This window comes from Monodon monoceros, unplaced genomic scaffold, assembly GCF_005190385.1.
Source record: "Monodon monoceros isolate NGI ecotype Baffin Bay Population unplaced genomic scaffold, NGI_Narwhal_1 Super_Scaffold_3, whole genome shotgun sequence".
NCBI lineage: Eukaryota > Metazoa > Chordata > Mammalia > Artiodactyla > Monodontidae > Monodon > Monodon monoceros.
Genome location: NW_021703780.1, coordinates 41,137,212 through 41,150,791, shown reverse-complemented (window position 1 = coordinate 41,150,791; position 13,580 = coordinate 41,137,212). Strand labels below are relative to the sequence as shown.

General features: G+C 44.9%; 1 protein-coding gene across 3 annotated transcripts in view; it reads right to left on the bottom strand.

Moving 5' to 3' along the window:
* The window catches only part of LRRC1 (leucine rich repeat containing 1), a 126,638-nt gene that overhangs the window by 51,854 nt on the left and 61,204 nt on the right, over positions 1–13,580 (bottom strand). Inside the window, exons 1-2 of one of the 3 annotated variants that reach the window (XM_029243431.1) lie at positions 12,470–12,525; positions 2,152–2,230 (exon numbers count right to left, since the gene is read on the bottom strand). In XM_029243431.1, the coding sequence (XP_029099264.1) occupies positions 2,152–2,230; positions 12,470–12,482 (92 nt within the window). In that variant the 5' untranslated portion in view covers positions 12,483–12,525. Of the gene's footprint in view, positions 1–2,151; positions 2,231–6,956; positions 7,067–12,469; positions 12,526–13,580 lie in introns of those variants that run through there. The other 2 variants (XM_029243429.1, XM_029243428.1) reach the window with 2 other exon arrangements.

Below are 13,580 nucleotides of genomic sequence, written 5' to 3'. Positions count from 1 at the left end.
TTTTTTTTTTTGCGGTACGCGGGCCTCTCACTGTTGTGGCCTCTCCCGTTGCGGAGCACAGGCTCCGGACGCGCAGGCTCAGCGGCCATGGCTCACGGCCCAGCCGCTCCGCGGCATGTGGGATCTTCCCGGACCGGGGCACGAACCCGTGTCCCCTGCATCGGCAGGTGGACTCCCAACCACTGCACCACCAGGGAAGCCCCTCTAGGTTCCTTTTTTAAAAAACAATTCCTATGCTGTTTGACATCTAATACAGGTAATTCCAAACTTCAAAACCAAATGCAGGCCCCGAAAGATGAGAGTATTAACTAGGATTTTCATAATCGCTGAAATACATTCTCAGGAATGGTTTGTACGAAGTTGCAACCTCTTCCATAGTGTAATAGGGCTAAGATTTTTTAAATTTATATTTCAAAAGATGCAACTTAACGGTTCTGAGTTTTTACCAGAAACTATATATAATTTTAAAGCTAGCTAAAATGATTGTAAATATAAGGAAATTGTATCTTTAAATGGCTGATTTGCTTTTTTCACTGGCTCTTAACATTAAGAGCCAAACCAGTGATGTGACCAGAAGAGGAAGGCCAGACTTAAGGTCGGGAGAGAGGAAAGCAAGTCTGAGCTGCTGCTCAGAGGCTGCATGATCTTAAAAGGTCATTTCACCTCTTGGAGCCTCAGTTTCTTCAGCCATAAAATCACTAGGCCACGCTGAATAATTTTTAAGGTCCCTTCAACTCACAGACATCGTCTTAATTCTTAAAAGAGCACACCTCCCAAATTAAAACGGCTTTCCTTTAAGAAACCTGCCAAAAACAAGTCCAGGGTGAAAACTGAGTAAGGCCTCACACGATGCAGTGTGTTCTGGTCAAGAGAGTTTTGAAATGATGATAAAGTCACATATCAGCAAGACATTAGGGGAAAAACACTAAAGAAGTAGACAAGGGGATTAAGCAACTGAAGAGTTAACAAAAAAACTCCAGAGAAGCATAATATTTCCCAGCTGCCCAACCCTACGAGCTGCCTTGAGCACAAATAGCTCAGTTCAGTTCAACAAACACTGAGGGCTCACTCCATTCCAGAAAGTACAGTAGGGCTGCAGATAGAACCGTAAATGACAGAGGAATACATCTTGTTGGGGGGCCTTGGTCAAAGTGATCATTTACATGTAGGTTTCGAGTGTTATGAGAAAAGTATGCAGAGAGGGGTTACAGGGCCCAGAGGAGGGGCCTCGGTGAGTCGTCAGGAAAGGCCTCCTGAAGAAATGTGATGCTCAGGCTGCATCTTAAAGGAGAGCGAAAGAGTTGGCACAGTCAAAACGAGGGGGAGTGAAATCAGACACCTGGAGCCCTTTATTACAGAGGCCACAACATCAGACAAGGCAATTGAGGGCCACGCAGGTGGAAAGGCCGGCCAAGGTCAGACAGAGGGCGGGGGGGAGGCTGCACAGCACACCGGGAGCTCCCACTTGATCTTACAGGGACGGGGAGCTACAGAAAGGTTTGAGAAAGAGGGACAACCGTACGGATGATGGTTAAGAAAGAGGACGAGACGTGACAACGGTGGTGAGTTAGAAAGCTATCAGGCTAGAGCCTACTACAGTACTATTTTTCATAAAAATAAACATTACTAGTAACATAATAACTAAAATTCAAAAGAGAAAAACCAGAATTGTTTTTAAGACATATTTATACTTCTTAAAAATAAGCAGATACAGGAAAAACAAAACGAAATAGGGCATTCCCCAGCACTCCATACCCAAGGAGATCCAAGCAATTTTGAGACAGATGAGATGAATCCCAAATTTTAACTCAATCTCAATTTTTCTAGACACTTTAAAAAAAAAACAAAAAAAAGGGAATGAAAAGGAAAGGAAGAGTACTTTCCTTTCTTCAAGGTTGCTTAAAGAGTCTTGAGAAATTTTATAAATGGGCCCACCTGGCCCAGAGAGACATCTAGAATGGACTCTGGAGGGCTGGTCCCTGCATTGCTGTTTGGGCATCAACCCAGTTACCCTGGCAACACAGGCGCCTGGAATCCACTGGTCAGTGGGCTCACGACTGAGCCAGGAGCCACAGGAGGGGCTCCTGACGTCCCCGTGTTCAAAAAGGGTACCCTTAGTACTATGGACAGAAAAGCAAGCAGAAAGGTTACCTAGTCAGTGGGTTTCCGCTGAAGTCAGCGATCTGTAGTGCTTTACAGAATGAGATGCTCTCTGGAATTTCAGGAATATCTGCAGAAGGAAAGAAAATGTCTATCACTGACCACCACTGTTAACAGTTTTCATCATCCTCAAGATGGACCACAGTCGCAAGGGAATATCTACAAAGTACTAACTCTGCTCAAACATGGCATGGATTCCTAAAGTACTTTTCTACATTTATTTTACATTTGCTTTCCTAATATAAGATATATTCTAAACAGAAGCACGTTCAAGAAAAACATAAAAAACAACCACCCCACCAAGTCCCATCACCTCATCAAAACTCACTGAGGGCATTCGGTTGGTAATTCCCTGTAGGCTTTATTTCCCCTATGTTTTCATATGGTTATATCAGTACAAAGTATTCTAAAGTATGCATTTTAAAATTATGGAATTTCTTCTGATTATAGGCATATTTGGAAAATACAGAAAACTCCAGTGAAGAATAAAAAACCACCAACATTCCCATCACCCAGAGACAATATTTTATTCTGATGTATGTTTTTAATTGTCAGACACACATACAGAGTGTGTGTATAAATAGATCATATTTCAAAATACTAGGTTCATGCTTCACTTTATGTTATTTTACAAACTTTTTCCCCTGTCATTATTTTTCCAAATAGTTTCCCATTCTTAGTGGCACAAAAGCCCACTGCACACATTTTCATATTTCATGTAACCAATCCCCAGTCGTTGGACATTTAGGTTGTTTCCAAGTTCCTAACGTTATAATTATATTTATGTCCATTTCTGCTTATTTCCTTAGGCTAAGCTCCCAGAGTGTAATCACTGTGTCAGAGGCACTAACACCTCTGCAGCACTTGACAAATACTGCTAAATTGCCTTCGAGGGGGCAAGGTACACCTTTATACTTCCACCACCCAATTCAACATCTTTCCCTTCTTCCTTTCTTTCTCTTACATTTGAAAAACTGCCCACGTTATTGGTAAAATAGTCTGGCAACATTTTCTTTTATATTCCTTTGATTACTAATGAGGCTGAATATTTTTCCCCACGTTTACCTGCCACTAAACATTGCGATTCTTGAAATGACCAAAAATGCTATTTTAAATTCCTCTTTCTCTTGGTTTAAACCCTGAGGTTACAGCTTTCAGGGCTGGAAAAGGTTAGTTCATAGCATTTAATTTCAAGGATACATTTATTTTGGACGTACTAATGTTAAGAAGGGCTAAAATAGAAAAGGCTCTCTTGATCCCATGCCATTTCTTCCACCAGCTCGACAAAGGCAAGCAGAGCCAAAACATACCAAATATTTCTAAATTGGGGGTGAAAAGGAGACGGGAGAAATAAAGGGGAAAATGGATGCCCTGCTCCAACACCACAAAGTAATCAGAAGCTACATAAAAGCTCCAAGTACAAATTTAAAAGCTGCAAGTATTTAAATTTGTGGTAACATTTGCCTCACACAATTCTCTGCCTTGCATGGTCGTATAAGGTAGTGAAGAATACATACTATTAATGATCCTAGTTTCATAAATATGATAGCAGTATATACATATATATATATACACACACACACATATACACACAAACATACGTACATATATACATACATGTGTACACATACATGCATGCGTGTATGCATGTATACATACATGTTGCGTGCATATGTACACATACATACACACTATATATGTGTGTGTGTGTGTATATATATGGCTTATCCACATTAAGAATGAACTAGTGAATATAACAAAAAAGAGGCGGACTCACAGCTATAGAGAACAAGCTAGTGGTCACCAGTTGGGTGGGGGGCGGTATAGAGGGAGGGGAGCAGGAGGTACAAACTATTAGGTATAAAATAAGCTACAAGGATATATTGTACAACCCAGGGAATATAGCCAATATTTTATAATAAGTGGAGCATAAGCTTTAAAAACTGTGAATAACTATATTGTACACCTATAACTTATACAATATTGTACATCAACTAGACTTCAATTTTTAAAAAAAAGAAAAGACCAAAAAAAAAAAAAAAAAGAAGGAACGAACAAAGGTACATCCACCCATCATTACAGGACCAGCACAGCTATCCAGGGTGTGAGGCCTGCCCAGGTAAAAGGTGCTGGTCAGCCCTGCACTCCTGACTGTCCCTCCTCGGCCACCATTTCAGGTCCTAGTGAGCAGTTTTTATAAGGCTGAAAAAAGAGGTGCAAGGGCTGCACCCGTCACCTCACAAGTGCTAGGGAAGATCAAGCTGACACACACACACACACACACTGTACAGCAGCTTTCTGCTTGATCTGAGGAAAAGATCAAGGAAACAGAGAAAGAGGAAAAGCACATCAATTTGGTAGAAGTCTTTAATATTTCTCAGACCATCAGAAACATCCGTGAAGCTCAGGAAGATGGGCCTACCAAGGAACACATGAACTCTGGTCGGGGCTGGTCTGGAGTCAGGGTATCTGAGGGTAACAACAGCAACTTCCAGAGAACACAGCTGGACCCAGTCCAGACAGAGCTGCCTTGTAGGAAGACATTCCATTCCTAGGCAAACCTGCTTGTACACAAGATCGGCAAACAGAACATAGGTCTCAACTCCAAAGACCATTTCTTTCTACCATATGCACGTTGCTAATTTAACTGAAAAGAAGGTATTTGCCTGTAAAAATAAGAGCTTTAGACAAGGAAGGCAACAGTGTGGCTAGAAGAGTCCTGCTTACTGGTTTGCTTTAAATTACTAAAAATATCAGAGCAGAAAACTAAGGAAGGGAACGTCTGTTCCTTCTTAAATACTTAGCTAAAATATCACACCCTCAGGGACACCTCCTTTGGACCCCAAGATTCGGTTGGATCCCCCTGCTCTCAGGTTCCTGAAATCTGTTACAGTTTTAATTAAATAATTGTTTGGTGATGGTCAATCTCCCTTATTGAACTCTAGGCTCACTGGGAAGAAAGACCATGTGGGCCTTGTCTGTTGCTGTTTCCCCAAAGCTGACATAGTACAGTCGGCCTACAGGTTCCACATCTGGGAATTCAACCAACTGTGGATCAAAATATTAAAAAAATATTCCAGGGGCTTCCCTGGTGGCGCAGTGGTTGAGAGTCCACCTGCCAATGCAGGGGACACGGGTTCGTGCCCCGGTCCGGGAAGATTCCACATGCTGCGGAGCAGCTAGGCCCATGTGCCATGGCCACTGAGCCTGCACGTCTGGAGCCTGTGCTCCGCAACGCGAGAAGCCACAACAGTGAGAGGCCCGCGTACCTCAAAAAAAAAAAAAAAAAATATTCCAGAAAGGTCCAAAGAAAGCAAAACTTCAATTTGCCTCATTGGGCAACTATTTACATAGTATTTAAATTGTATTTACAACTGTTTGCATTGTAATAGGTATTATAAGTAATCCAGAGGTGATTTAAAGGATATGGGAAGATATGCAAAGTTATATGCAAATACTATGCCATTTTACATAAGGGATTTGAGCATCCTCGGATTTTGGTATTTTGTCCTCCACGGAGGCCGAGGGGGTGACCGTACTAAGCTTAAACAGCCCACGGGTACTGAATGAATAAATGAGAAACTCACATTGTTAAATCTCTGCAAAGACAGCTGCTCTCTAATCTGAGTCATGAAATATCCCCTGTAGGGTGGGTATTATCTCTGTTTTACTAGTAAGAAAACTGCTTGGTCCCAGATCTCTTACAAGAGATAGTATAAAGCTTGCAGGTTATTCCCAGCTGCGATCCCCTTTAACTGTCTTCCAAGTGTTTTGCTCTGGACAAATGTGAGGTTTAAGACTAAACATATGAAAAACTATAGACAAAAACCACTTCTCAATGAGGCCAAGGCTGACCACCAACCTCTTCTGCATTTATGAGGTCTGCACCCTCGGATAAACTATTTAACCTACCTGTGCCTAATTTCCTTACCTGTAAAATGGGTCATCAACAGATATTTTCAAATAATGCCAGTATATCATACCTTAAGTGCTGCAGAAGTTCAGAGAAGGGAGAAAATGGAACAAAGAAGGACACTTATGCTTTGAACCAAATAAATAAGAGTAGAGGAGCAGCATAGGCAGGAATGTGACACTGGATGCAAAGTGGGGAGAGGGTAGGCCCTGGGCACAGTTTGCCTGAACTTCAGGATATCAGTTTGCGGGTGTCTGGAGAGGAGGCCGGAGAAATCTCTTGACAGAAGACTACCAATGCCAGGCTGAGCTGTTTACAATTAATTTGCCAGACAAGGAGTTTCCTCTTCTCTAAAAGAGGGATAATCACAGCTCCAGCTTACGGTTGCACAAGAATAAAGGAGAGTCACACAAATAAAAGCACATGGTACACTCTACTGGACCTCTTTTTTATACTGGGTGGGGGATCAGTAGAGAGGACCACTATTTTCCATTCAAAGCCAAATAATTTTTTTATTGAAATATAACTGACTTACAATGTTGTATTAATTACTGCTGTACAGCAAAGTGATTCAGCTATACATATATATATTCTTTTTTTATATTCTTTTCCATTATGGTTTATCACAGGATATTGAATATAGTTCCCTGTGCTATACAGTAGGATCTGGTTGTTTATCCATCCTATGTATAATAGCTTACATCTGCTAACCCCAGCCTCCCTCTCCATCCCTCCCCCAACCCCATCCCCCTTGGCAACCACCAGTCTGTTCTCTATGTCCGTGATTCTGTTTCTGTTTCATAGATAGGTTCATTTGTGTCGTATTTTAGATTCCACGTATAAGTGATATCACACGGTATTTGTCTTTCTCTGTCTGACTTACTGCACTCTAGTATGATAATCTCTAGGTCCATCCATGTTGCTGCAAATGAAGGCCGAATAATTTGAAGAAGAGTGGCGTTATTAATAGAGATGAGAGGCCTGAGAGGGCTTTTGCTTCTATCTGAGAAGGAATAAAACCCTGAATGAACATCTATTTACATACAAATATTAGCAATAACTCATGAGGTTTTTCCTCTCATTAAAGAAGGCACCCCCAAACTTATAGCTGCCAACATTCAGCTTAGTTCAAGCTTCTATATAAGGTGAAACAAAAAAAAATCTTTACTCATATTTTTCATGTACTTAAACTGGCTTTGTCTTATATACGTCCAAGAATAAAAGCATAAAATTTGATATTTACGAAATGTCTGAAAATGATTGTAAAATTAAGTAATCTCTTCCCTACAATTTTCTTAAGATAACCTTCAATTCAGACCCGCTCTAAACTACCATCATTTCTGAATCAGAATTGCTTTGAGTTAGTGAGATGTGGCTGCACTTCAAAAATGAAAATACTGAATCTGTTGTTTACCAATATAACCATTACTACCACCTGTATACGGGCGACTGATAATCAGTTCTAAACTCTGCAGTGCCAAAAATCTTCACCACCACCAAGCAGACAGCCATCCTGGCACCATGAGCCCAAGGGCTTCGGAGAGAGAATACACTTTTCACCGCAGATACTGTCATTTAGAAAGTGATTTAGAAGGACAGTGCTTGCCCTTCCTGGCACTCCTGCTATCTTCTCAGCATCCATTTTTAACATATCAGGCTGGGGTTCCACCTTCCCCAGCCCCCTAACCCACAGAAGTAATACAGAGCCTTAGCCTGCAATCCTCTATAAGGAATCCGATGCCCAGAAGCCTCAAGGTGGACCACGCCCTTTCCTGAAAAGCTATCACCATCTCAGGGCCCCCCTTGGGATAGACACAGGCTGGACTGTGTGACCTTCCTTCTAACTCCTTCTAAGGAGTTTAGAACCTTCCAGGGCATTTCCTGTCACAGAGAATGGTGCACAAACAGCCTGTCCAGTCTATGATCGCAGCCCCTGTGCGCAGCAGAATAAGTTCTTTCTGAATAAGTGAGTTACTCACTGGCATTTCTTCTGGTTCTATATAAACAGCATCTCTTCTCCTGGGTTCAAGACCTGTCTGAGGTCCGCAGTTACAGTACGAGGCTCTCTCCACCAAGAGATCATGAAACGTGAAGCAGAACAAAAGTCTGCAGGCCCGCAGCAGGCGTGCAACACTACTGAATTACCTACCAACTGCCCTGGGCCTGGGATCCAGAGGCAGACTCCAGGCCCTGCGCACAGGGATGCCTTCACTGCCGGGCGCCCCTGCTCCTCACAAAGGGCTGCTGGCCTTCTCTGCCTCATCCACCATCCCGGGCCGCTGAGAGGTACGATGAGATGATGTACAGGGTAACGTGGTAAAGTACACAAATGTAAAGGACTAGGTGGGGGGAGGTGTTCTCCCCCGAGGGGCACAGGCTGGCTTTGTCACTTTTTCTATCAACGTGTGGGGTCTGGGGCACATGGTCCCCCCCTCCTCTCACCCCGACACACTCCGACCAGAGGGGAAACTGTCCTCAAGACCTCTGTCAGCACAGAGGGAACTGAGTCTTTACCTGAGCATTTTGTTATCAGTATCCCATCTCAGAGAAATGTGCAGCTGCACGAACCGTCAGGCATTGAGGGCAGTACCTCAACGCATCACTGATACTAAACCACATCAGAAACAAACAGAAAATAAGACAGCACAAGCAAACGGCGCCATGGCAACGACAGCCACCCCTGAACTGCCCTCAGGGATCCAGGGGCAGAGGTGACCCAACAGCCACCTGGCCGTCCCAGAGGCACCCGGGTACCAGACTCTAACCTCCCCTCGCCTCTGCGGTGACCTTCCACAAGCCACCTCGAGACTTGTCCTGGGAATAAATGTGCACCAGGGCCCACCAGCCAGTGCTGGTCGCCATGGAGACATGCGCACACACACCTCCCTTCAACCACATATACACCTATACTTTTTAGCACAGTACTTCTACTTTAGAGGAAGATTTGAAATTGCTCCCCACTGCCTGGAGCTCTGAGAAGCCCCCTTTGCAATCAGTCACCTGACAGTTGTCACCGCCACCTTGGACACAAGTAGCAGGTCTCAGGCACTGAGAGAACAGCAGGGGACAGACTCAAGGTCAGGAAGTGACAGGTACAGGTCTGAAAGAGGAACTCCTCCGAACCCTGTTACACCACTTGACCGTGTGGCCCCAGGTAAGAAGAGATGCCTTTCTGAGGGTCTTCATGCCTCATCTAATCCCAAAAACAAGAGTGGGAAGGATGGTGGTGGTCCCGCAGGCAGATGCAGAAGCAGGCCTGGAAACATTAACTAAACAGCCCAAGGTCACTGTGCTCACGTGTGGAGGAGCAGAGCTTTGAAATTCGGGTCCATCTGCTTCACGGCGAGGAAGAGGACAGTCAGATTCCATCGGTTCCAAACGTGCTGGAGAAAGAGATGCTGGAGGAAATGCACCTGGGGAGACAGACGAGGTGGGAATACAGGCCCGCAGTTCCGAGAGAGGCCTGGGCAGTCATCTCACCCAGAGACGGGGTGGGTGAACTCTGTTGTGAGAGCCCCCAACAGGCAGCTGGGGGCAGAGCCAAGAGGTCGAGGGAGCAAAGGGGTCCCCGAGGGGGTGGGTCTATGGTGCGGCCAGCAGGTAGGGGACACGGGCTGGGCCGCAGGGATCCGCTGCCACCGTCCACAGGTGCCAACAGAGAGAGTGGTTTGAGGGAAATCAAACCGCAAAGGTGGAGAAGCCAGGTCACCTGCCGGTTCCTGTGGACAGAGAGGGACGGAGGGCATACAGCAGCTGCCCGACTCCAGTCTCAGACACGGGGCTCCTGGCCAGCAACATGGGGAAACGGGGAGACAGTGGCACGACTTTCCGACCATGAAGCCAGATGTGTGTATTTACAAGGGCCACTGTCCTCTGGGCTCTGTTTAATCAGAGATTATAGCCTGACTGGGGCCTCGAAATCTCCTGGCTTTTTACTCAATGACAATGAGTTCTTCTTATCAAAATAAAGACTTAGCAATCCTGTGTCACAATCCCTCTAAAATAAATCCTGCTGTTCCATTAAATCTGAAAGTCTGCGAGCCTAGAGACTTTGGAGTGTGCCGTCAAAAAGCTTGGCAATTCAGGGGAAAGAGGAGGGAGGGGTTTATGGCTTGAGGAGAAAACCAAGGTCAAGGGGAAAGTTCACTGTAGCGTGCTTGGGTCTGATCTTTTTGTTTGGGACATCTGCGGGGTGGGCGGAGAGGCAGACAGAAGTAGGATGAAGGAGCGTGGATGCTCATGCCCATCTTTGCTCAGAAGGCAGCATGGAGGGGACGCAGGGTCGAGGGGAGGCTGAGGGTGGAGGCTTCAGAACCCCGTCCCTGTCCACATCCACAGGGAAAGACAGAAGGGGCACCTGGAGGCGCGGGTGCAGACGAGGGAGAAGCCCAAGGGCTGGGAGATGCCCCTTCCCACAGCAGAGGCAAGTGACAAAACCCCCAGCATGAAACATCCTCAGCAAACAGTGAACCCCGCATCCACGAGGCGATGCTGCATGCAGTGGGCAGGGAAGACGGGAGGCTCCCTCTGGCATGGAGAGGGGGATTCCCGTCACGCATAAACACCATGAATGCAGGCCTGGCCAAAGACAGGATTCAAACACAGCAAGGACTAAACAACCAGCCGTGAACAGAATGAGCGCGTGAAAAGAGATGCTGCCGGGCCGAATGCTATGACTTCAGGCTCGCTCTGTACCATCGTGCTGCTTCACTGAGGACTATTCACTGCTCAGGTAAAACAGGGCCCTGTGTGCCAAATGGGCTGGCTGACTGCTGGCTGCCTGATACCATCCTGCTTAAAAATACCTGGGATTGTCAAGAAAGGCTCAGTATGAACGCGTGATCCCAGTCTGTATTTGCTGCCCCGGCTGTTCCTCAGGGTGTGCAGGGAAAAAAATAATAATGTGAAGTGGACATTTTTTGTTTTCAAAGGCACCATCTCAGTTATCACATTATTCCAACACCCAGGGACTCGCCCAGGAGACAGCCAGCCTTTGTAGACAAAAGACGTGATTCCTGCCCCGGCAGCCTTTCCAGCATCTGGAAGGAAAAATGGGAACAGACAGTGCAGGGCAGAAAGGCTGGCATGGCCTCTGCGTGGTGCATGGGGAAGGTGGGACACGGGCCCTTTGTCAAAGTTTTATTTTGAGTCTTGGTAACTTGTGCTGGGAACAAATTTTCCCAGCCCAGACGGTTTTTACCTAATTCCAGCCACAATTACAAAAATAACCTTTACTCCTCAGCTTTTCCTCGCCAGCAGAGTTGGCTCAATAAACACAAATATGTCCCGAGATACAAGATCTCCTGTTTTGGAAAAAAAAAAAAAAAAATCACCAGAAAGAAAGAATTACAGAAAAGTAAATGTTAGGTTTCATACCGAATGAGAAGGGGGGTTGGGGGGAATGTGGACAGTTTGGCATTCTTTCTATTTGCCCTCCTCCCCAAATAAAATATATAGGATTTTGAAATAATGTCTACTTAAACCTCAAGATAACAGCAACTAAATATCGAAACCAAAAAACAATATTTGCATTCATCAGCTATTTTAACAGTCACTCAAAATTACCGCTCATTTTAATTACTCCCATTTAATGTGGACAAAATCACAACTCCTGGTATCTATGCACCAAAATTCTCTAGGGAAATGAGGTCTTCCAATGGATCCAGGATGCTATGATCCAGAAATGAAGGCTTCTGCTCTCTCCCAAGCTCCTCCATCTTCTGAGACCACACACCCTTTCCCTCCCCTGAACTGCAGATAAGCACCTGGGGTCAGGGTCCCCCCTGCACGTGGATTCTGTGGGTCTGGCCCCGTGCTGCTCGTGACACCTTTATAAGTGTGCTTCACCTTTCCAATTAGCATCTGTGACCATCAGCTGAGATAAACATCCTCTCACACCACCACACCACACACGGTGTTTGCCAACTGACAGACCACAGGCTGGGGTGAGTCATTCAGACTCCTAAAGCCACGCTCTGTGGAACACAGAGAACAGAGGACAGGGCGCAGGGCTGGGGGCGACAATGTGTTCTCCACAAGTGCAGGGAGAAGCCTCCTGGCCCAGAGGAACTCGCCAGAACGCTGAGGGTCAAGAGTTCCCACCAGCCCCTCCCAGGGCACATCCCTAACCCGGGGCCAAAAAAAAACACTGAGGATCCCAGAGGCTGGGGATTACCAAATTTCACAGAACAGAAGAATCACTCGGAGCGCTTACTAGATGAAAGGGCTGGGCCCACTCCGAGCCAACGGATTCACAGGGTCTAGGGTCTGGAGAAGGAATCTGCATTTTAATCCAGCTCTCCTGGAGATGCAGAGTAAAAGGGTCTTCAAGCCCCAGAGAAACCCTGAGGCATTTAACCTAATTGGTTCTCAGCCCTGAATGCACATCAGAATCACCTGGTGCCATCATCGCCCGAGATTCCAGTAAGTCAGCCTGCGTGGGATCCAGGAAGAAAGACAAATATCATATGATATCACTTCTATGTAGAATCTAAAAAAAATGATACAGATGAACTTATTTACAAAACAGAAGCAGACTCACAGGCATAGAAAGCAAAGTTACGGTTAGCAAAGGGGAAAGGGGGTGGAGAGGGAGAAACTAGGAGCTTGGGATTAATAGATACACACTACTATATATAAAATAAATAAACAACAAGGTCCTACTGTATAGCACAGGGAACTATATTCAATACCTTGTAATAACCTATAATGGAAAAGAATCTGAAAAAGAATATATTTTGAATATATTTATTTACATATATATTTTTATAACTGAATATATATTTATATAACTGAACCACTTTGCTGTACACCAGAAACCAACACAACATTGTAAATCAACTATATGGCAATAAAAAAAAAAAAAAAAAACCCTACCTCAGGTGAATCTAAGATGCAGCCAGGTCAGGGCCCACTGATGATGAGGCCCTGGCTGTGTTGGTGTGGTACCCAACTTACCCGACAATTACTCACAGCTCCTGTCCACCATCCACCTCCAGAGTAAAGCTATTTCTGCTCTTAGACGGAAGCCCAGTGTACAACACGTAAGGCTACATGCGCTGAGCGCCTGCTTGATCAGACTGCTTCAAAGGGAGCCAGAACCGTGATGGGAGGTAAAGTAAAGCTGTCTTGTTGTTTGGAAGAAGATGGGGACAAGAGTAGGGGGAAGAGGTGGGGTAAAGATGCAAAGGGGGTCTGTTTGAATCTAATTAACGGCCTCCTTCCCATTTTTAGAGAAAATCAAATTTTAAGAACTCCCTCTACCTGTAATACAAGCACACTTTTTCAACACTAACCCTAAAAAGAAAAGAGGTTAAACTAGAAAACGGAGTGCAAAAGTATTCTAAAAAGGGCTCAAAAACATGTTTATGCTATTCCAAAAAATACTGTAGAAAAAGAGCTTAAGGGCTTAAATATATAAGCTGTCAACTCACAGATGAAAAGGTATGATATTAGTAACAATTGCAGGTGTACAGCAAAGTGATTCAGACATATAGATATATACAGA